The sequence below is a fragment of the Protomyctophum bolini genome, assembly GCF_963924005.1.
Source record: "Protomyctophum bolini genome assembly, chromosome: 20".
Lineage (NCBI taxonomy): Eukaryota > Metazoa > Chordata > Actinopteri > Myctophiformes > Myctophidae > Protomyctophum > Protomyctophum bolini.
In genome coordinates this window covers 4,522,366-4,546,865 of record NC_137881.1, presented here as the reverse complement: position 1 = coordinate 4,546,865, position 24,500 = coordinate 4,522,366, and the positions used below count along the sequence as shown (strand labels likewise).

The window sequence follows — 24,500 nt, the reverse complement described above, 5'->3', positions numbered from 1 at the left end:
GGGTCTAGGTTTGGACTGACTGAGAGGCACATATTTATCTAATTCTGATTTATTTCGCCCTCCCGCGCCGCTAATGGCCTCCTAGTTTATGACCCCCACGCGAGCATTGTTTTGGACAGATGGCGCTTCGGCGGTGAAACAGAAGTTCCTCAGGCAGTTTGTGGCACCCCCCCACACCCCCACACCCCCCACCCCCACCACCCCCTGCTTTTCATAGCTCATTTCATTGGCATAATGATATAGATATAGTATATATATATATATAATATATATATATATAGCTGTCTTTCCTCAGCTTTGTGGAACACGGCTTCACCCTTGTGTCACTATATCAGAGAGACAGGGAAGGATTCTTCTTGGTTTGGGGCCCAGTTGTGGAATACATGGGAGTAGAATACGCAGAAATATTATCAAGAGGTCTGGCAAATTAAGGAACTATTCAGGTTAAGAACAAAGGCTTTATGATTTCTAAGACTACATGAATAATTATATAAGTAGTAGGAAGAAGATGATGTATGGACGTATGTATGTATAATGTATGTAGGTATGTCGGTTATAGTCTGTATGTGAGTCATGTATCAGTTTGTGCAAAAATGAAAAATAAAATGATTGAAAGAAAGAGACAGGGAAGGGGAAAGAGGGGAGGAGATAAAAGCTTGCAATCCTTATACTGTCGAAAATCCTAGGTAATAAGTGGGGATGATATGTCCTTGGATCAGGGGTACGAAACATGGGGAAAAGGGCTTCCTATATCATCCATGTATGTATATCGCCTCCTCCTCCTCCTGCATTCTCTTTGCTGCGATGCCTCCCTGGGTGTGTACGTAGTGTACTGGATACTAATAGCTGTCATTTGGAGCAATTCGCCGGCGAGGGGAATGATGAGTGATGCAACACCCCATTTTGGGTGGGAAGTAACCCCTTTTGGTGTTTTAAAGCATTATGTTATACTTTAGCTGTTGAAAAATAGCAGATCTACAAGTTCATAGTGTGGCACCGAGTGCCTGCTATTTTGAAAACTTGTGAAAATGTCCCTCAAATCTTTGAATATATATTATTACAGACGAGTGAGGTCCCTGGAACAACATATTTTCAGATGGGGGGGAGGCATATTACATATATTTTTTGGGATCCTTGACATGAAATATTGAGCACCACTGAGAACAGAAACTTAAGGTTTTACAGAATAATTAAATTTAATTTCGACATCAGGCCTAAATGGGATCAGAAAGGCAAAGAAGAAGAACAAGGGAGAGTGTGTGTGTGTGTGTGTGTGTGTTTCAAAGCGTCTTGAGTTTGGACTCCACCAAGAGTGTTAGCAGCAGCAACGAGAGTGTGTGTGTGTGTGTGTGTATCTGGGTGTGTCTGCGTGTCTGTGGACAGACTCGTTCCGCACCAAGACTGAGTGGAGGAGAGATTCTGAGGGACAGAGAGTGAAGAAAAGGAGAGATTGATTTGCAGAGGATGGATGGATGGAGGGATGGATGGATGGATGGATGGATGGATGGATGGCGGGTGGGATGGAGGGAGGGATGGATGGATGGGTGGATGGATGGATGGATGGAGGGATGGATGGATGGGTGGATGGATGGATGTAGGGATGGATGGATGGATGGATGGATGGATGGATGGATGTATGGATGGATGGATGTATGGATGGATGGGTGGCAGACAGACGAGATAGAGGAGGCAGAAATGGAGAATGGGGAAGAGAGACTAAAACATATATAGCAGGAAGACAACGGGGATATAGCGGCGGTGGCGGTGCGCCCGTTTGTGTGAGTGCATTAACAATGCCATAAAGTGGGCTCATCTCAGGACTCGCCCGTATAACCGCCATCTGTCTGGTCGTAAATCTGCCGTGGCGGTGGTGGTGGGGCGGGTGGGGGGGGGGGTCGTCCTGGGTACACACACACACACACACACGACGGTGGGGAGGAGGAGGAGGAGGAGGAGGAGGAGGAGGAGGAGGAGGTGGGGCTATCTGAGGTAGAACCTGGCAACCCGTCGGCATCATCGCCCCAGCAGCGCACCTCGCTGTATCCATTTCACAGTACAGTAGACCAGGCATGCTCAACACCGTCAACATGCCAAAGCTCCCATGTGGAGAGAAACGGCCACCGTACCGCCCGCATGCCAACAGCATGTCTGTCGACATGATGCTATGATATATGGATATACCTGCAGTAATATAGGTTGACATGTACTTAAGGAGTCTGAGCGTACGTGTTGGTGACACGCTGTATATCTAGTGTCTATTTTACATATAGTGACATTATTACTGTTATATACATGATGGAGTACTAAAAAGGTGACATACCTTTGAAGTATAGTAGTAACATAATGAGATGTATACTTAATTAACCCATCCTGGGCAGGAACCCCCCCCCTTTTGGTGTTTTTTTAAAAGCATTGTGTTTATGCTTTAGGTATTGAAAAATAGCAGATCTACAAGCTCGTGCTTGTAGATCTGCTATTTTTTGAAAAATCATGAAAATGTGGCGCAAATCTTTGAATATATATTCTTTCAAATCGAGCGAACGTTTTTAGCTCAAATCTTTGCTTCTTGGGTGGTGGTCACTGTCTGGAACAACATTTTCAGATGAGGGTCCGCTGGCCAAATACAGATAATCTTGGTTGGTCCTTGACATGAAAGTTCTCGAGAACCACTGACATAAAAACATGGGGTATATTGGAGGACATTAGAAGACATTTTTCTTTAATCGTTTTCAGGTCTAAAAACGTGTTAATTAAGAAAGCAGTATAACACGACGCCCGTTGAGTAGCATAAGCAAGGTGACATATAATTTAGTAAACGGAGCAAACACGTCCGACACGGATTCACCAACGTTTCTCCATAAGTCTATGCTTTTATTCAGCTGGATTTGGCTGCTGTCCCAATCCAGTCCGGTGTTAGAGTGCAGAGTCCGACCCAGGATTTAACTTTTTTATTTTCTCTCCATCTTCATCACATCGCTTTATTTGTCCTCTACTCTACAGCGATGTCGTTATGTTGTCTTTTCTCTCTCTCTCTCTCTCTCTCTCTCTCTCTCTCTCTCTCTCTCCTGGAGAGAGAGAGAGAGAGAGGGGAGGGGGATCTGCTGCCCAAGGTCAGGGAGGAAGGGGACACACGGCAAGTCATCCGTGTAACAGCGCTGGCATATTAAGTTACACCGAGCATTACATTAATCTGTCAAGATTGCAATAAAACGGGGATCAGGATTAGGGGCCGCCACGTGAAAGTGAATATTTTAATCAGGGGGGGGGGGCTGTGTGTGTGTGTGTGTGTGTGTGTGTGTGTGTGTGTGTGTGTGTGTGTGTGTGTGTGTGTGTGTGTGTGTGTGTGTGTGTGTGTGTGTGTGTGTGTGTGTGTGTGTGTGTGTGTGTGTGTGTGTGTGTGTGTGTGTGTGTGTGTGTGTGTGTGTGTGTGTGTGTGTGTGTGTCCACTGTCCATAAACTGACCGTGGTGGAGCTATGGATGAGTGGACGAACAGGTCCAGGGGGGCAGGTTTGCATTACAATTCCATTCCTTTTCACTGACCCCCCTCTCTCTCTCTCTCTCTCTCTCCCTCTCTCTCTCTCCCCCTCATAGGGCTGACACCACCGACCACGCCCCCACACAAAGCCAGTCAAGAGAACCCTCCTTTTAAAGCATCGCTCAAATCCAAGTTGTCCTCCTCGTGTTCCTCCTCCTCCTCCTCCTCGGCCCTGGCGGCGTGCAAGAGGGCCCGGCTGCAGAGCGAGGCCCCCGGGGGCCCCGCGGCGGGGGGCGGCGCCCTGGGCGGGGTGGGGGCCCCGGGGGTGGGGGCCCTGGGGGGCACCATGAGGAAGGGCCCCGAACAGACTGAGCTGTACGCCCAGCTGAGCAAGGCGTCCACCGCCCTCCCCTCCTCCCTGCACACGACGGCGGCGGGTGGCGGGGGGGAGGAGCAACGCGGCGGTGGCGCTACTAGCGCTAACGCTAAGCGGTCGGCCCGCGGTTATGGCGACCACGACTATTGCCAGGCATCAAAGAAGGCCGCCGCGGCGGCCGTAGCGGCCGTAGCGACCACCACCACCACGGCACACAACACCACGACAGCGCCAGCGGCAGCGCCAGCACTAGCCACCACCCCGGGGGGTGGCGCTGTTGCTCCCATTCCCCACGGCGTGGTGGTTGTGGCGGTGGAGGACTCCAAGGACGCCATGTTGCCGCTGTCCTCCTCCTCCTCCTCCTCTTCATCGTCATTGTCGTCTTCATCGTCATCGTCACGCTCATCATCCTCTACTCTGGCCAAGCAGCTGACAACGCGGCAGAGTTGTCCCTCCGCCGCGGCCAATCCGGAGACGACGGCAGCGCCCCGGGGGCGGGGCCACGGGGAGCAGCGGACCCTTGCCGCCGCCACGGGCACGCCGCAGGAGCCCCCCTCCTCCTCCTCCGCTGCGGCCCGGAAACCCCCCATGCGCGACCAGGAGATCCGAGCGGAACTCAACAAGCACTTCGGCCTGCATCCTCTCCCGCTGCAGGCCATCTGCGGCGGTAGCCAGCAGGGGGCGGCGGCGGACACAGCAGGAAACAGCAATAATAAGGGGGACAAAAACAACAACAGCACCACCAACACCCAACCACCCCAGCCACCGCCTGACGAAAAGCACGACGCTGGCTGTTCTCCTCAGAGGCCTCGAGGAGGCTACCTGCATCCGGGGTTCAAGGACGCCGTTGGCTGTTCCCCTCAGAGGGGAGGCGGTTCCTACCTGCACCCGGGGTTCCCGGCGTTCCCCAATGAGGACCTGGAGCTGGGCGGGGCCGAGGAGGAGGGGGCCCGCTGCTTCCCCCTCTACCCCTGGGAGGGCACGACGCCTCTGGACCTCTTCTTTGACTGCTCCTCCCCCTCCTGCTCCCCCTCCCCCCCCGTCCAGCGGCTGTTCCCCCGCGCGGCGAGGCTCCGTCTCCCCGTCCCCCTCCCCCTCCCCCCCCCTCCTCCCTCCTCCTCCTGTCCCCCTTCCGCTGGCCCGGCGGTATGGGCGGGGGTAGCGGCGGCTCGCCGCGGTCCCGCTCTCGGTCCCACTCCGGATCCCGCGGGAGTTCCTCTTCTCGCCACCGGAGGCAGCGCTCCCTTTCTAGTTCGCCCGACGGACGGCCTTCCTCCTGGTAAGCTGCGTTACGTCATGGGTTAAATGTGTCTTTTGCACTCGCACGCTAATCTTGCACACACACACACACACACACGTGCTCAACACTGTTGTTTTTGGCAGCAAATTTCTATTTTAGTCTAGTCATAGTCTTTTGAATAAAACTAAATGTCATAAGATTTTAGTCGACTAAATCTACAGTTGATTTAGTCGACTAAAATGTATTTTGGCGGTCCTTGATGCCGTCGTAATGGCTGATTTTACACTTGCTGAAAATAGCAGATCTACAAGCTCACAACGCGTCGCGTTGTGAGCTTGTAGATCTGCTATTTTCAGAATGCAACCAAGTGTATATTGACTTATAGTGGATCTCTTGTCCACTAGTCCCTTCCTAACATTTTAGCCTAGTTTTTATTTGTCGACGAAATTGTCAGAATATTTAGTCTTAGTCTTAGTCATCGTAGGTTAGTTTTCATTTAGTTTCCATTTGTTTTTGTCAGTGAAAATAGGTAGTCGACGAACATTTTTCATCTTAGTTTTAGTCGACGAAAACAACACTGACGCACACACGTGCGCGCACGCCCACACACACACACACGTCCCAACACTTTGCCCCCCGTCGACCCCTCCCAGCTGTCCTCTCAGGCCTATAGGAGGACACAGCAGGGGGTGTGGTTTAGTTACACAGACTCCCTCAGTTCGTCAGACCTGTTCGTGTCAGAGAGGATTGACCCCCTGATCCTCTGTTTAACATGCTATACGGTACACACCTTAGCCTCGGCTAAAACGCAGGAAGAATAATTATGTATGTGGTTTTTTATAAAGAAAGCCTGAACAAAAGGAGTCAAACATGGGGAGAATGCCAACCAAAGCAACCTGTCCTAAACTGCCTCCCCCTGGCCAGCCGGGGTGCCTGATGGAGGGGAAAGGAACTGGTTGGAATAACGCGCTACGTCCAACCAGGGAAACTCCCCCCCTGTCAGGTGTAAAGGAGCAACTTGGACACTCAGGCATGAAGGAAGCATGAGTTCAAGTCCGTTGCTCTCCCCTGTCCCCCATATATGGGGACTAGGTTGGTGGAGGGTGTGTAGAGCCCAGTATCACATTAGATGATTGACACAGGGGTGAAAAATGGGTTACAGAATCGTGGGATAAAACATATATTGACAAAGCAACCTGTTCCTGGAGGCATTCTGCCTGGCTGTGTGTGTGGCTGGGGGACAATAATGACTTTAGTCAAAGCCCACTCCTTATAACACCTTATTCAACCAGGTGGAATGACCCACAACAAAAGGACAACAAATTCATGTTTTTCTGCTTGAACGAATTGTCGAATTCCCCCCTAACATCACGATCAACAGCATGCAGTGCTGTAAACGATAAGAAAATCTACCACGAGAAAAAGAGAGAGAAAACTATAAATATGAGTGCGTGGCGCCCAAAGGCATTGGACTTTATAGAGCAGTGTGAGATTTCCTCCTCAGGCAGAGAGTTTTGTTTGAGCTTCTTCGTGACTCTCATCCCCCCAACCCCCCTCTCCCCCCTAGCTCACACACTCTCGTTTCTCTCCATTTGATGTCGGGGGCTATTGTTTCATAAGCTGCAGCTGTTGTTTTTGCTGAGTGGCAAAACCCCCCCCCCCCCATCTCTCACATCACATCCCCCAGAGATGAAAGCCCCAATCCAGGCAGGCTGTGCAACAAAATGTAGTCCCGGAGCCCCCCTCATCTCATCTCAAAAGAGACTGATCCCCGTCCCAGCTCTGTGTGAGAGAGAGAACTACATTTCCCAATGCTTTTTCCTTTGATCATAGCTGGGGGGAGTTTGTGTCGGGGCTTTTTGACAGAGGGACCAGCTCTAACAGCAGTTACTGTGATGGACTGGGAAGTACAAGTACATTCACAGTTTATTATCAGTGTAGCTGTTCATTGAATGCAGGCCCCAGTGACTCGGTTTGTTTGCCTGATTACATGAAAGGTCACTTCACTCTGCTCGCCCAATAGAATCATGGGTTTTTTATTCTGTGCAGTGCCGGGGAGTCTTATCCTGCGAGCTCTGCTATAACCAAGTCGCTTAAAACACATGCCTTGTAGGGTAGGTACCCTCACAAAAAAACATGCAGTAATCCTGGTCTCTAAACTGCCTCCCCCCTGGCCAGCCGGGGCGCCTGATGGAGGGGAAAGGAACTGGTTGGAATAACGTGTTCCTTCCACGCGCTACGACGTCCAACCAGGGAAACTCCCCCCTGTCAGGTGTAAAAGGAGCAACTTGGACACTCAGGCATGAAGGAAGCATGAGTTCAAGTCCGTTGCTCTCCCCTTGTCCCCCATATATTGGGGACTAGGTTGATGGAGGGTGTGTAGAGCCCAGGATCACATTAGATGATTGACACAGGGGTGAAAAATGGGTTACAAAATCGTGGGATAAAAAAAAGTAAGAAAAAAAACACATGCCTTGTGCCCAATTGGTTACTCATTGACAAAGTCTTAATGCTATTCTGCACAGAATTTAAAACTGATATACCAAGAAGATTTCTGGGAAAATATTGAGTTTAAAGTTCAACCCACGATAGAGAATAATAATGGGAACACAGGCAAACCATCTTATCTTTTTTTGCAGCAAGTTTTCTGGTGAAAGTCTTCAGTGAGCCAATTTCAGCAACTTTATTCACCCAATCCAATTTCTCTGCACTTAACCCATCCTGGGCGGGAACCCCTTTTGGTGTTTTAAAGCATTATGTCATGCTTTAGCTGTTGAAAAAATAGCAGATCTACAAGCTCATAGCGCGGCACCGAGTGCAGCGCTACGAGCTTGTATAGGTCTGCTATTTTTTGATATATTCTTTCAGAGCGAACATTTCAACTCAAATCTTTGCTTCTGAGAGATTCCTGGAACAACATATTTTCAGATGGGGGGGTCGGTTGGCCGGCCGATTACATATAATTTTTAGGGGTCCTTGACATGAAATATTGATTCACCACTGATACAGAAACATTAGGTTTTTCATCATTTAGAAAAAAAAATTTGTTTGTTTTCCACGTCAGTCCTAAATGGATTAAAGTTCTCTATACGAGTATACGGTCCTCCTCCCCGCTATGATCCAGAACTCACTGGCAGGGCCTGTGCTTCGCCGAGACGCTCCAAACGTCTCCCCACTCCATAATTCAACTCCAGATATCCTGCAATGCTCGGACTCAGTTAAATTATTAACCCATTTTGGGCGAGAACCCCTTTTGAGGTTAGCATCATGTAATGCTTTAGCTATTGAAAAATAGCAGATCTACAAGCTCGTAGCGCGCCACCGAATGGCGCGCTACGAGCTTGTAGGTCTGCTATTTTTTGAAAATCGAAGAACGACTGACATTTTTTAGAATCTGATCTCAGGTCAGAATGGGTTAATCAGACCAGTGTGTAGTCCAGTTGGAAACCTCGTATGAATCTGATCTCAGGTCAGAATGGGTTAAGCAACGTGAGCTAACAGAGTGTGAGCTGTAACAAGCTTTAGACTCACTAGACCACCGAGAGCAGTTGACCTATACCTCATACAACATAGATAGACAGATAGATAACGGCAACACAAGCAATAATATCTGCTGGAGTGTAAATGAACGAAGCAGCAGCTATAGCTTCTGTCGAAGTTCTGTCGAGCATCTGGAGCTGCTTCGAGAACGTGCCCTGGGCTTTTATGAATTTAGATAGCTTTTATATTAAATTGGGTATACTGCCGCAATTATAACGTTAATTTGTTAACAGATGCAGTGTATTAATTAACATTTCCTGTGTTGAGTGCAGCATAACCCAAGTTAAGTTGGTTTATCGTTGGTATCGTGGCCGAGATCAACTAGGGTGTCCTTTTCAAAGATCAGTCTTGGTGGTTTTTCCCAAACCTTTTATTAGCTCCAGAGCCAAAAGATAACTCTACCAACAATATCCCCACGAACCAAACTATAGGGAAAATAGTCGATCTACAAGCTGTGAATCTGCTATTTTCCTCCTCTTAATTGATGGATTTTTTTAATAGAAATATATAACTTATATATTGGCGTTTTGAGACTAGTGTTGGGCTCCTAGGAAACATGTATAGGCTGTGGTTGTGGATACCAGAAACACAGGGCGGTTGTGGCTCAGGAAGTATTAGAGCAGGTTGTCCAATGATCCCTATGGGTCGGTGGTTCGAATCCCAGCTCCTCCTCCTCCTGTCCTACATGTGGAAGTGTCCTTGGGCAAGACACTGAACCCTACATTGCCTCCAGTGAGTCGGTCGGTGTGAGCTCGCCACCGTTGGTGTGTGAATGTGGGAAGTGAGGACGCTGGCGTTGACTGTTCGCCGCTTCACCTCCCAATGCATGAATGAATGAACCTTCACCTCCCAACGTATGAATGAATGAACCTTCACCTCCCAATGTATGAATGAATGAATGAACCGTTGTGATGTAAAGCGCTTTGAGCACTTGGAAAAGCGCTATAAAAATGCAATTCATTACGGCAAAAATCCCAAAGCTTTGCATCGTGAAAAAAACGAAGTATACTTTTACCTGATCTAATGAAAGCAAATTCATTCATAGGTTATACTACAGACTCAGAGACTATGATACAGATGTACTACTAAGTGCTGATCAGTGTTGTTTTCGTCGACTAAAACTAAGACGAAATATGTTCGTCGACTACCTATTTTCACTGACAAAAACAAATGGAAACTAAATGAAAACTAAGCTACGATGACTAAGACTAAGACTAAATATACTGACAATTTCTAAAATGTTAGAAAGGGACTATAGTGGACAAGAGATCCAGTATAAGTCATTTTACACTTGGTTGCATGCTGAAAATAGCAGATCTACAAGCTCACCTCACAACTACTGTGTTTTGGTCTCCCCAGGTCTCGTTACAACTCAGACGCCAGCGCGGCGCTACGCGGCTCGCGGACCACCAAGAGCCCCACATCTCAGTCTCGATCTCCTCTCGGTCGAAGGCCAAGGTGACCCTTTTTTGAAATTATTATTACTAGTTTTAATTATTTTTAGTTTTTGAAATTATTATAGTCATGTCATTCATCTATGTTTAACTACAGAGATCATTTGAGGACACGTTTCATAATTACATCCTGTCAAAAAGTGTGTGTGTGTGTGTGTGTGTGTGTGTGTGTGTGTGTGTGTGTGTGTGTGTGTGTGTGTGTGTGTGTGTGTGTGTGTGTGTGTGTGTGTGTGTGTGTGTGTGTGTGTGTGTGTGTGTGTGTGTGTGTGTGTGTGTGTGTGTGTGTGTGTGTGTGTGTGTGTGTGTGTGTGTGTGTGTGTGTGTGTGTGTGTGTGTGTGTGTGTGTGTGTGTGTGTGTGTGTGTGTGTGTGTGTGCGTGCGTGTGTGCGTGTGCATGCGTCTGTGTGTGTGTGTGAGATAGAAGGCAGGCGATAAGGATTGAAAAGGAAAGTATATCAGTTGAATAGAAAGAGACGGTGACACAGAAAGGCGAGCAGAATGCTCAGAGACTTGACGTCTCTGTTGTTCCTTCCTGTCACACGGATAATTAAGAACTTGCCGTTGATTTCCCGTCCCTGACGACAAACAAGGATCCAGGCAAATAATGTATAATAATTGATCAATGTACAGCAGCAAATCTGTGAGCATACTGTACTAATAACGCGCATCATTCCCACTATAACTGTATAGTTTGTTGACTTTCCCATATGGCCCCCAGCAGCAACGCAACGCCATGACACTAATTCAACTCAGTAGTTCTGTATACTTTCCCCATGTGTACCCTCGCGGGCGCAGACAGTCCATTTGAAATGCAGAGAGAGAGAGAGAGAGAGAGACATACTGGCACTGTGTGGGGAGTGAGAGAGAGAGAGAGAGACAGAGACACAGAGAGCCTGACACTATTCCAACGCTTCAAGCTGATTGGCCGCCCACGCCACCTAATGACAGCCGACAAGCTGTGGGAGAGTTGCTTATCACTCAGGAGGAAACGTATAGTGGTCACATGACCCCCGCTGACCGCCGGGGGTCACATGACCCCGCTGACCTGACCGGTGGTCAGGGCTGTAGTGGAGGACAGGGAGGGGGGGAGGGAGGGGGGGAGGGAGGGAAAAAAGTTTCACTCCCCCCAACCCCCCCCCCACCCTGGTGAAGCCCTAACTAAGCAGAAAGTAATGACATGTGAAGTTTTGCTGACGACGCAGCAACGGCGTTCGGCTCCGCGCCGCTCCCACAGGCCTCTGCTGCGGCGGGATCCCGCCATCGCCGCGGGCGTTTTGCGAGGAGTTGTCTTATTAGCGTGTCGTGTCGTCCCCCCCCCCCCCCCCCCCACACACACACACACCCTCCTTGCTGTTTGTTTGTTTGTCTGTCTGTTGGTTGTTTATTTTCTGCTTCATGGCGTCTCTCTATTCCTATAAAAAAATACCAACGTTGGCGAAAGGGCCTTTCTGTGTGGAGTTTGCATGTTCTCCCCGTGTCCCCTAGGGTAGGTACCCTCACAAAAACATGCAGTAATCCTGGTCTCTAAACTGCCTCCCCCTGGCCATCCGGGGCGCCTGATGGAGGGGAAAGGAACTGGTCTCTATACTGCCTCCCCCTGGCCATCCGGGGCGCCTGATGGAGGGGAAAGGAACTGGTTGGAATAACGTGTTCCTTCCACGCGCTACGTCCAACCAGGGAAACTCCCCCCTGTCAGGTGTAAAGGAGCAACTTGGACACTCAGGCATGAAGGAAGCATGAGTTCAAGTCCGTTGCTCTCCCCTTGTCCCCCATATATGGGGACTAGGTTGCTCTCCCCTTGTCCCCCATATATGGGGACTAGGTTGGTGGAGGGTGTGTAGAGCCCAGGATCACATTAGATGATTGACACAGGGGTGAAAAATGGGTTACAAAATCGTGGGATAAAAAATATATAGTACCAGCGAGAGGCTAAAGACCGTCTCTTTGTCCTCTCCTACAGGTACGACAGCTATGAGGAGAATACCAGTATCTTTATACCAGTATCTCTGTCCTCCTCTACAGGTACGACAGCTATGAGGAGAATACCAGTATCTTTATACCAGTATCTCTGTCCTCCTCCTCAGGTACGACCGCTATGAGGAGTACCAGTATCTTTATACCAGTATCTCTGTCCTCTTCTTCAGGTACGACAGCTATGAGGAGTACCAGTATCTTTATACCAGTATCTCTGTCCTCTTCTTCAGGTACGACAGCTATGAGGAGTACCAGTATCTTTAAACCAGTATCTCTGTCCTCCTCTTCAGGTACGACAGCTATGAGGAGTACCAGTATCTTTATACCAGTATCTCTGTCCTCCTCTTCAGGTACGACAGCTATGAGGAGAATACCAGTATCTTTAAACCAGTATCTTTGTCCTCCTCTTCAGGTACGACAGCTATGAGGAGTACCAGTATCTTTATACCAGTATCTCTGTCCTCCTCTTCAGGTACGACAGCTATGAGGAGAATACCAGTATCTTTACCAGTATCTTTAAACCAGTATCTCTGTCCTCCTCTTCAGGTACGACAGCTATGAGGAGTACCAGTATCTTTATACCAGTATCTTTATACCAGTATCTCTGTCCTCCTCTTCAGGTACGACAGCTATGAGGAGTACCAGTATCTTTATACCAGTATCTTTATACCAGTATCTCTGTCCTCCTCTTCAGGTACGACAGCTATGAGGAGTACCAGTATCTTTATACCAGTATCTTTATACCAGTATCTCTGTCCTCCTCTTCAGGTACGACAGCTATGAGGAGTACCAGCACGAGAGGCTAAAGAGAGAGGAGTACCAAAGAGACTACGAGAAGCGGGAGTTTGAGCGAGCCGAGCAGAGGGAGAGGCAGAAGCAGAAAGCTATAGTGAGTCAAAAAGTTCTGGGCCCGGCCCACACACACGCACACGCACGCACACACACACACACACATTTCTGGCCTGGTATTCTCCTTCTTCTAAAGTGCTTCCTGATGACCGTGCTCATCTTCTGATGAAAAATGTTCTATGAGATTGAGACAAGTTGGAGTCGTGCGTGCTTCCTTCTTATCGAAACACGCACGCACGCACACATGCATGGGCACACACACACACGCACATGTGTGTGCACATGCACACGCACATCAACTTCAAGTTTATTAAAATTAAATCACTATACATGTAGAATACATAATTAATTTGATGCACACAGTCCCTTGGTGTGATTCTCACTGTTTGTATCCGTTTTTTGAATAGCAAAAGGTATAATATATAGGGTTAAAATTTGTTAAACTGTACCTCATTTTTTGAGGTTTTTATATAACTGCTGTGAGCGTGTAAAAAAAATGGACGGATCCATTTGGGTCCATTTTTACACGGCCAGAGTTAACCCATTCTGGGCGGGAACACCTTTTGGTGCTTTAAGAATTATGTTATAATTTAGCTATTGAAAAATAGCAGATCTACAAGCTCATGGCGCGGCACCGAGTGCCGCGCTATGAGCTTGTCGATCTGCTATTTCTGAAAAACCTGTTAATGTGCCGCAAATCCTTGAATATATATTCTTTCAGAGCGAACGTTTTAAACTCAAATCTTTGCTTCTGGGGGGTGGGGTCCCTGGAACAACATTATTTTCAGATGGGGGTCGGCGGCCAATTACAAGGGGTCCTTGACGTGAAAATGTTTGAGGACCACTGACATAGAAACATGGGTTTTTTCAAAAAACTCTAGTCAGGTCTAAACGGGTTAAGTCGTGGCCAGGCCGTGTGTCCACAGTGACTTTCTGCAGCGAGGAGAGGATGCACGCAAAGTGACTTCCTCAATGATTCAGGCGACAGGCCTCTTCCTCCTCCTCGTCTTCCTCCTCGGGTTGGGGTATTTTTATCACCCATGTGGTGGAAACACTGTCCAGTCTTATTAATCACCGAGCACAGAGATGCAATGGTAAAGAGGAAAGGAGGAAGGAAAGAAAGAAGGAAGGAAAGAAGGAAAGAAAGAAGGAAAGAGAGAAGGAAAGAAAGAGGAACTGGGGGGGACATTGTGGAGTTAATTTTAAAAGGGGGTAGGGCATGACTGCCTACTATAGTGCCGTGTGTGTGTGTGTGTGTGTGTGTGTGTGTGTGTGTGTGTGTGTGTGTGTGTGTGTGTGTGTGTGTGTGTGTGTGTGTGTGTGTGGGGGCGTGGGTGTGTGGTGGGGGTGCGGGTTTATATATCTTCTTTACACATTTGAATCTGATGCAATAAATATCATATCGCATCTTTTTGTCCCCCCCGCCATCACCACCACCCCCCCCCCCCCCCTCCCCCTCCTCCTCCGTCTCGGTGTGAAATTACTCCGGTCTCCAACAGCGTAACCCCCCCACCCCCACCACCCCCACCACCCCACTCCCACCCCCCCACTCCCACCCCACCTGCTGAGGAATGCACATGGCAGATAATGCAATATTGCACACATGTTTTCAGAGAGAGGAAAAGAGGGAAGACAATTATAAAGCGACGAAGCCCAAGCTGTCAGCCCGGGGTTTCAGCTGGCCGTGGGGGGGATGCGAACATCTCTCTCTCTCTCTCTCTCTCTCTGACTCTCACTCTGTCATTCACATGCCCACACACACACACACACACACACACACACACAGCCCCCGGCGGGGTGCCATCACGAAAAGACCACCTATTTATCAGTTGTCAGCAACTAATAAACCCCTAATTCAGCAAACACGTTTGTCTCAAACTGGACGTAAGCATTTCAGAGTACAGAGGCTCTAGAACACGTACGATAAAAACAGTACAGTCCTAGTTAATATGTATTCTTTGAGTGACAAACAGGCCCCCGATGTGATGCCAAGGTGAACTTTGAGCGTACAGTGTCAGGCAACTGATTTACAGTATTTAAGTATAAGTTACCCATCAGTGGCCTCGGGACGGTGTTCATAACGTGAACGAGTCTCATTGGACTATCCAGTAAATGAATGAATGAATAAATAAATATTACTATACAGTCATATAACATATCTCCAGGGCTTTTTGTATAGCATTACATGATTAGATGATTATATTAAACCACCCCCAAAACTCTTAACCCATTTTGGGGCGGAAACATAGCTTTTTCAGAAAACTGTCAGGATGTAGAAAGACTTTTTTAGAATTTGATCTCAGGTCAGAATGGGTTAATTGCAGCCTGGTGCAACTTGTAACAAGTAAACGTACAGTATCAATACAGAGTACTGTATAAATCTGAGTTGTAATGTAATGTATGAATTATTTAATGTAAACATGCTGTAAATGCAATGGTGTCTTTTTTTGAAACCCATTAGGGTTGGGCACTGAGGACAATTCTTTAAAAAATGGCTTCTATAAATCCTGACAGTTTTCTGAAATACCTATGATTCTGTATCAGTGGTGCTCAATATTTCATGTCAAGGACCACCCATACATTATATGTATTTGGCCGCCGACCCCCCCCATCTGAAAATATGTTGTTCCAGGGACCACCCCCCCCCCCCCCCCCCCAGAAGCAAAGATTTGAGTTAAAACATTCACTCTGAAAGAATATATATTAAAAGATTTGCATGATTTTCATGATTCTTTTTTAAAGAATCGGTGCCACGCTATGAGCTTGTATAGATCTGATATTTTTCAACAGCTAAAGCTTAAAACACCAAAAGGGGTTGTTCCCGTTCAGTATGGGTTAAAAAAAAAAACTGAAAAATTGATTAAAATCGCTGTCGCTTGATTAGCTTGCAGGGATGAAGAAGGAATGAGACAGACACGAAGCACCTCAATCAGATAAGAGAAAGCCATTAAAACAAAGTTATATGATGGATATAGGGCTGGGAAATTAACCAAAAATATAACGACATTGAAGAACAAATAAACTGGCTTAATGTCACTCATGTATAGGTTAATTGAGAAGCAGTATATTTTTCTTTGTAAACCCTGTATCATGTACTAAAGCACCGAAGTCCTGACGTCACTCGCTCATCCTTTGTAAACCCTGTAGCATGTACTAAAGCTGTACAATAGAATAGAGCACCCAAGTCCTGACGTCACTCGCTCATCCTTTGTAAACCCTGTAGCATGTACTAAAGCTGTACAATAGAGCACCCAAGTCCTGACGTCACTCGCTCATCCTTTGTAAACCCTGTAGCATGTACTAAAGCTGTACAATAGAATATAGCGCCGAAGTTCTGACGTCACTCGCTCATCCTTTGTAAACCCTGTAGCATGTACTAAAGCTGTACAATAGAATAGAGCACCGAAGTTCTGACGTCACTCGCTCATCCTTTGTAAACCCTGTAGCATGTACTAAAGCTGTACAATAGAGCACCCAAGTCCTGACGTCACTTGCTCATCCTTTGTAAACCCTGTAGCATGTACTAAAGCTGTACAATAGAATAGAGCACCGAAGTTCTGACGTCACTCGCTCATCCTTTGTAAACCCTGTAGCATGTACTAAAGCTGTACAATAGAGCACCCAAGTCCTGACGTCACTTGCTCATCCTTTGTAAACCCTGTAGCATGTACTAAAGCTGTACAATAGAGCACCCAAGTCCTGACGTCACTCTCTCATCCTATCACTCCCTCTGCTCTTGTCCAGAAACGAGTCAGTTGTTCTGCATACTGATGGGTTTATTGTGAAGCACACAAACCAACGTCAAACTGGTAAACAACATAAAAATACACAGATGCTTAGAATAACATTGCATAAACATAATACAGCACATAATCATGAATGAAATAAAGAAAATACGGTCCAAAATAACATGCAAACAGTATTCAACATACCTTACTGGCTGCTCTACAAGCATAAGGGAATGAGTGCCATGGCCATGAACACAGCGACACATGAACTTGAACTTCTGCATCACACTGTCAAATGACAGGTGTGCAACCATGTCTCCCGTCTACCTGACACCAGGCGGCCATTTAAAGGGTTCCGCATTAGCCAAACAATGGCACTTCCGGTCTGACTTAATTAGACATGCAATTGAATAAGCAAACATGAGCAGTAAATAACTTGGACTGTTCTGGACCGAATAGACTGTTTTGCTGCTGCCAGTTGATGGTAAAATTCAGTACTCACCTCATTTCCTGTCTAGACAGGACGTTGTTGTCAGACCAGGAAGAGAATCCATGACTACAATGTGCTTCCAACTAAATGTGTCAGTGTGAATTGCAATCTTTCTCCATCCTCTTCACATGCTTATTAATACGCAATGTCTGTGAGTATACTTGTTTAGGAGACTTATATTGTTGATAAGCGCACCTTATTTGTGAACTTTAGCAGAAGGTTGTATTATTATTCCCTATCCTTGGATGCTATGGGCTGCTGTGTATATACTACAGTCTAGTTTACCCTAATCGATCGTGAGCCTGTAAAAAGAGAACATGTGTTATTTACAGTATTTTCTTACCTCTTTGGTGCAAAGATCACACATTACAGTACTTTCAGTACCCACCTGCTAATCACCTGCTGTATGTAATGGTTACCTCTTTCATTCTGTTTGTTGAGTGAATACATTTCCTATACCATACCTGGTTGTGTACATTATAAGCCTACTGTACTTACGTCTTGGCTGTATGCAATGCATTCTGGCTTATTTGTGATATTCTTTAATAATTCTACTGCATTTACATTTATTCTGAAACATGCTGTATTGTTTGTGCTTTGTTTCAGTTTCACACTTTGTTCAGTAAATCTTCAAAAACGAGTCCCGGCTTCCACTGGAGTTATTGAACTGTGTTTAACTTCCTGGGTAACCTATCGCTGGTGAGACCAGTACATAGACACAGAGAGACACTACTGACTCTCTCTCTCTCTCTCTCTCTCTCTGTCCCTCGCCCTCGATGTTAACGAGCAGGAGGAGAGGCGGGTGGTGTACGTGGGGAGGCTGCGGTCCGACATCACGCGGACGGAACTGAAGCGGCGCTTTGAAGTCTTCGGCGAGATCGAGGACTGTACCGTCAACCTGAGGGACGACGGGTAAGTAAAGGTGGAGGAGAGTGTGTGTGTGTGTGTGCGCGCGAGTGTGTGTGTGTGTGTGCGTGTGTGTGTGTGTGTGTGTGTGTGTGTGTGTGTGTGTGTGTGTGTGTGTGTGTGTGTGTGTGTGTGTGTGTGTGTGTGTGTGTGTGTGTGTGTGTGTGTGTGTGTGTGTGTGTGTGTGTGTGTGTGTGTGTGTGTGTGTGTGTGTGTGTGTGTGTGTGTGTGTGTGTGTGTGTGTGTGTGTGTGTGTGTGTGCGTGCGTGCGTGCGTGCGTGCGTGCGCGCGCGCGCGTGTGTGTGTGTGTGTGTGTGTGTGTGTGTGCACGCGCTCGCTCGCGTGTGCGTTTGAACATATTGCACGTCCATACATGTTCAGTTGTGGAGACGTGTGGGTGTACGGTACGGTACGTGTATTATGTTTCATTGTACAGTGGTGTGTGTGTGCTCGCACATGCATGCATGCATAGGAGGCCTTAAGTATGTTTCCAGAATACAATTCTGGAGATTTAGAATTTTCTAAATGGGTTAATTAGCTGAACTATAAGTTTCAAAGCGAAGGCAAAGTGCTACAGTGTGTGATCGAGTCACACGAGCAGAGCCTGATCGCCTTCCATTCTGCCCCTCGTCTTCATCCCCAAAGATACACTTTTATTGATTTTTTGAGGCTTTTTGCATATAAATAGCACAGACAGTCAGGATATAGGAAACACAACACAACACACACACACACACACACAACACACGCACACACACACACCACACCCGCCACCCAATCAATGCGCCACCACTCTGACGTTTTCATTTTTGGCTTTTGCATATAAATAGCACAGACGCCGGTCAGGATAGGAAACACAACACAACACACACACACCAGTGTTGTTTTCGTCGACGAAAAATGTTCGTCGACTACCTTTTTTCACTGACAAAAACTAAATGGAAACTAAATGAAAACTAAGCTATGATGACTAAAACTAAGACTAAATATACTGACAATTTCGTCGACAAATAAAAACTAGACTAACATGTTAGGAGGGGACTATTTTACACTTGGTTGCATGCTGAAAATAGCAGATCTACAAGCTCACAACGCGTTGGCCCACTAAAATACACTAAAATACATTTTAGTCGACTAAATTAACTGTATATTTAGTCGACTAAAACTAGACTAACACTAAAACATTCCGGGTGACTAAAATGTGACTAAAACTAAGTGAAAACTATTCAAGAGACTAGGACTAAAACTAATCAATCAACCACCACCCAATCAATCAATGCGCCATACACCACTCTGACGTTTTTTCATTTTTTCCTTTATTTCTGATCCATCCCATCCCTGATCCATCCCATCCTCTGCAGGGACCATTTCGGCTTCATCACCTACCGCTACACGTGCGACGCGTTCGCCGCCCTGGAGAACGGACACACCCTGCGCCGGTCGGACGAGCCGCGCTTCGAGCTGTGCTTCGGCGGACAGAAGCAGTTCTGCAAATCCAATTACACAGACCTGGGTAAGTTAAGTGTATAAAGTGCAGCTTTAATGCTTCTTATATGCGTTATATCCCGTTCTGACCTGAGATCAGATTCATACAAGGTTTCCACTGACTGGACCACACTGGTCTGATTAACCCATTCTGACCTGAGATCAGATTCTAAAAAGAATGTCAGTCGTTCTTCGATTTTTCAAAAATAGCAGATCTACAAGCTCGCGCTATGAGCTTGTAGATCTGCTATTTTTCAATAGCTAAAGCATAACATGATGCTAACACCAAAATGGATTCCCGTTCAGAATGGGTTATTTCCCCCCCCCGCTCGCCCTCTCTCTCTCTCTCTCTCTCTCTCTCTCTCTCTCTCTCTCTCTCTCTCTCTCTCTCTCTCTCTCTCCCAAAACATGCGCGTGCACACACACACACACACACACACACACACACACACACACACACACACACACACACACACACACACACACAGACACACACAAACACAACCTGGAGTTATCAGCATTGTTACAAGGCTCTTGCTGCTTACTGTGGGGGGGGGTTGGTGTGGTCGTGCTGTGGGGGGGGGGGGGGGGTGCATCAAAGGGAAAGTGGGGGAGGGGGGGGGTTGTAGATAGAAAGGGAAAAAGAGACGAGGCCTGAGTGATGCTTTTTGAGTCTTTATGTACTGTACGAGTACTGTACACGGACGACCGCTGCCTGGAAGAGGCAGAGGAGAGGAGGGGGCACGCAGAGTTCAGGGGGTGATGATGCCGTGAGCATGCCCACAACAACATGCACCCCCCCCCCCCCACCCCCACCCCTCTGCGCTCGAGGGTTTGCGGCGGGCTGCCGCCGCGTCTCCAGGAATAGAAGGCCGATTCCATTACTGTGTCATCCTTACTTTGTCAATAAGAGAGGAGGTACTTAAAAGCATGTATATATACCGTTGTTTGGATATCCTATACGCGGGTGGTGTACGTTTTCACATGCGCTTACGTGTGTGTGTGTGCGTGTGTGTGCGTTGCGTGCCTGCATGTGTGTGCGTTGCGTGTGTGCGTTGCGTGCCTGCATGCGTGCGTGTGGGGCAGGTGAAGTGAATGGGGCGAGTAGGAATAAATTAACTTGTGAAGGGAAGGACAGGAGTCAAAGTGAGCGGGTGGGGGGGTGGTGGGGGGGTTAGAAGGAGGAGTGGAAGGTGGCAGCCCAAGGTTAAGTCCCAGCGGACCCCTCCCCTCCCTCCCCACCCAGCGGCCCCCACCCCTCCCCTCCCCACCCAGCGGCCCCCACCACCCCTCCCCTCCCTCCCCTCTCATCCGGAGTGAAGCTCCATCTGTTGCCAGCTGTTGCGATGCTCCATCAAGGCAGGACCTCGGTGAGGCTGTGCCTCCTATCATCTGCACAGAGGGATGGGCCATAAAGCCACAATGTTTGAGCTATAGATGTGCATATTATGCATATTTCTGGGAACGGCTGATGTGTGTCTGTGCGTTGCGTGCGTGCGTAGCGTGCGGGATTGACATCTGGTTGTCTATCAGCATTCTCCTCATGTAACGATGGAGCAAGATGGCTGTTCTTCTGTTCTTCAAAAGCATGCATGCAGCCTTGTTGTTGTTGTTGTAGAGACTAGAGTGCCTTTGCTGCTAAAAGCTTAAATGTGAACTGATTCACCTCCTGAATGTGTAAGCAGTGTGTGTGAGCAGGCTATACAGTACATTTACAGTATGTGTGTAATGGAGATTCACAAAAAAAACTTGTTTCTAAATGGGGCTACCCATCCATGCACAGGTCTCAGACAGTGCTTAAAAGGATACAGCTATAGGCCTGGCTGACGCATTTTGATAAATAATTCAAGCTATATCGATGAAATCAAAGCTACACCCTCACCCACCCCCCCTCTTACATTTTGGAACGAGAACAGAGGAAATGGTGTTTTTCCACTGTATATGTACAGTATATAGCGCATGTATCACGTCGCTTTGGGACGAGATACCGGAGTAGCTTTTGTTCAAACTGCGGGGAGTGGCTGAGTCCATTAACCCATTCTGACCTGAGATCAGATTCTAAAAAATGTCTTCTACATCCTGACAGTTTTCTGAAAAAGCTATGTTTCGATATATGTCAGTGGTTCTTCGATTTTTCTAAAATATATTTTTAAATAGCTAAAGCATATAGCATAATGCTAACACCAAAAGGGTTTCCCGCGTAAAATGGGTTAAGTCAGATGTTGCAACAAGCCACAAATGATCATCCACTCCATTTGCTGATGGAGGAGGGCTCAGATGGAAACTGTATATTGTACTGTATATGGGGTATAGTCGGCTTTCAACTTGACATTTATTTACCAACAATGAGTGGAGGTCATGAATGTGTAATGGAAGGGGGTCAGCAGGTCACCCAGAGAGAGAGAGAGAGAGAGAGAGAGAGAGAGAGAGAGAGAAAAAGCATTTTCCTTCGAGAAATGAAGAGGATATTATTATTATTATATATACTTTAAAAGCCTGAGTATATGAAGCCTTTCGGGCATTTTCAGAGAGGACCGCGATGTGAAGCACACACACACACACAGACACACACACACGTATGCACTATGCACACACGCACGCACGCATGCACGCGTACACACACGCACACACACACACACACACACACACACACGTATGCACACACGCACGCGTGCACACACACACACACACACACACACGTGCGGAAGCATTTGCTAATCCCAGAGCCTTGAGGAGAGACATTGCTCCCCGAGATTGACTGATCTGTCTCTGTCTGTCCCTGGAATATAAAAGACCTTCGTTGCGATTGGTCTATTTTTGGTTTGCCATGCTGATGGCAGAGGATAAAGAGCAGGAGTAAAACACACTGTTAAAGGGAAGGACGTCCATAATGTGGCGTTCCATCCAGAGGCCTCACCTCCCCTCCTCAATCACCCCCCTCCCCCCCCCGTACCCCCTCCGTTGTTTTCGGAGACACTGTCCATTAGTTTTAAGTAGAGCGCCGGTGGTATTTTTCATCCCTCAAGGTGCCTCGCCGTGACACAATCCACCCGTCGGCCACAGTATTAGATCACACCACACAGCCGCCGTCTCCCCCCCAAACCCGCCACGGTCACTCCCATTTCTCAAAGCTCTCTCTCTCTCTCTCTCTCTCTCTCTCTCTCTCTCGGCCCCCGTGGGTGGGCGCTCCCATTTGAGAAGCTGTCTGCCACCAGAGATAAGACGACGCCCCCTTTTATTTATAATCTCATCCCCCGAATCAAAATATATGGCTCTAGTGTTTTTTTGTTTAGTGACGTTTTCTTTTTTTGGGTGAATTGAACTTTTTATTCTCGTGTCTTCTATGTCAGTTTCGCTCTTCGATTTTAAAAAAATGTGTGTATGTGCGTGTACGACGTGTGTGCGTCGATTTATCAAAGGTGCAGACGATCAGAAATCAGCAGAGAGTGAGCGACGTTTGCGCTACTTAACTGTATGGAAGTGGACTCGGCCCCAGACATTTCTTTTCTCTCCGTGGAAATAAAAATGTCTGGGTTTCCGAGGCTATATGGACAACCCTATACCCAGGGCTCATAATACTATAATATAAATATAAACTAAAATAAAAACGTCTGGGTTTCCGAGGCTATGGACAACCCTATACCCAGGGGTCATAATGCTTGTTCTCCTCCTTTTTACCCGTCTACACCAAACCTATTACGACATGTCCCTGAACATGTAACGGGGACACATGTGGTTGAAATGTTTGACCTGTAAAATAAAACACGGTAAACAAGGACAGTGGAAAGTTGATTTGTTTCATTACTGTCTGAGTAACTGTCTCCCCTCACATCGATCCAGCCCTGCGTTACTGTATATATTTTGACCAGTAGGAACTATAGCAGGGTCATTTTCATAATCCGATTGTCTTTCGGGGTATAGTTCAGTCATGAGTGCATCTGACAAGAACTGCCAAGAATAGACCATGAGGATCAGGATAACATGTACTGTACTGCAGTACGGTATATAGGCTATACAGATGATTGAGTCATGCAGTGAAAAAAAACACAAGTGCATTCTTTGACCACTGATCTACTGTCAAACACACAATCTCACATGACGAATTGATGGACACTATATATAGCCCATTTTGGGGCGGGAACCCCTTTTGGTGTTATATACGTAGCACTATGTTATGCTTTGGCTATTGAAAAATAGCAGATCTACAAGCTCATAGCGCGCTATACGAGCTTGTAGGTCTGCTATTCTTTTGAAAAATCGACTGACATAGAAACATAGCTTTTTCAGAAAACTGTCAGGATGTAGAAGATTTCTTTTTTTTAAATCTGATCTCAGGTCAGAATGGGCTAGAAGAGGAACACCCCCCTTTTGATGTGCCTCGCTCAACACACATACTTATTCCACCGCAATCTTCTCTCTTTTTGTCTTCTCCTCCAGACTCCCATTCGGACGACTTTGATCCAGCCTCCACTAAAAGCAAGTACGACTCCATGGACTTTGACAGCTTGCTGAGGGAGGCACAGCGCAGCCTGAGAAGGTAACGAGTTCTAAGGCTTCACACACGCTGTCCTGTCCTGTCCCCGTCTACAAAGAGAAAAGGGACTTCTCTAGTCCCGTCTTCTGTCTGTCCCCCGTCTACAAAGAGAAAAGGGACTTCTCTAGTCCCGTCTTCTGTCCTGTCCCGTCTACAAAGAGAGGGACTTCTCTGTCCCGTCTCGTTCTGTCCCGTCTACAAAGAGAGGGACTTCTCTGTCCCGTCTCGTTCTGTCCCGTCTACAAAGAGAGGGACTTCTCCTGACCTCAGTTACGCTCTCTCACTCTCTCTCTCTCTCTCTCTCTCTCTCTCTCTCTCTCTTTTTCTTTTTTGTTGGGGAGAGACTACCAGAAGTTTTACTACTCTGTCAGAGAGTATACTAGTATGAAGAATAAAGAAATCTATAGACTTATATATATATCTATATAAATATATACATATATATCTA

The 24,500-nt window shown here is 47.1% G+C and overlaps 1 protein-coding gene across 1 annotated transcript in view; it reads left to right on the top strand.

The window, feature by feature from the left end:
• The window catches only part of ppargc1a (peroxisome proliferator-activated receptor gamma, coactivator 1 alpha), a 66,223-nt gene that overhangs the window by 37,482 nt on the left and 4,241 nt on the right, over window positions 1-24,500 (top strand). Inside the window, 8 exon segments of the mRNA XM_080793133.1 lie at window positions 3,593-4,886; window positions 4,888-4,936; window positions 4,938-5,131; window positions 9,992-10,090; window positions 12,829-12,949; window positions 17,918-18,039; window positions 19,395-19,546; window positions 23,956-24,500. The exon segment at window positions 23,956-24,500 is cut by the window's right edge and continues 4,241 nt beyond it. Coding sequence (XP_080649259.1) covers window positions 3,593-4,886; window positions 4,888-4,936; window positions 4,938-5,131; window positions 9,992-10,090; window positions 12,829-12,949; window positions 17,918-18,039; window positions 19,395-19,546; window positions 23,956-24,059 — 2,135 coding nt within the window. The 3' untranslated portion in view covers window positions 24,060-24,500.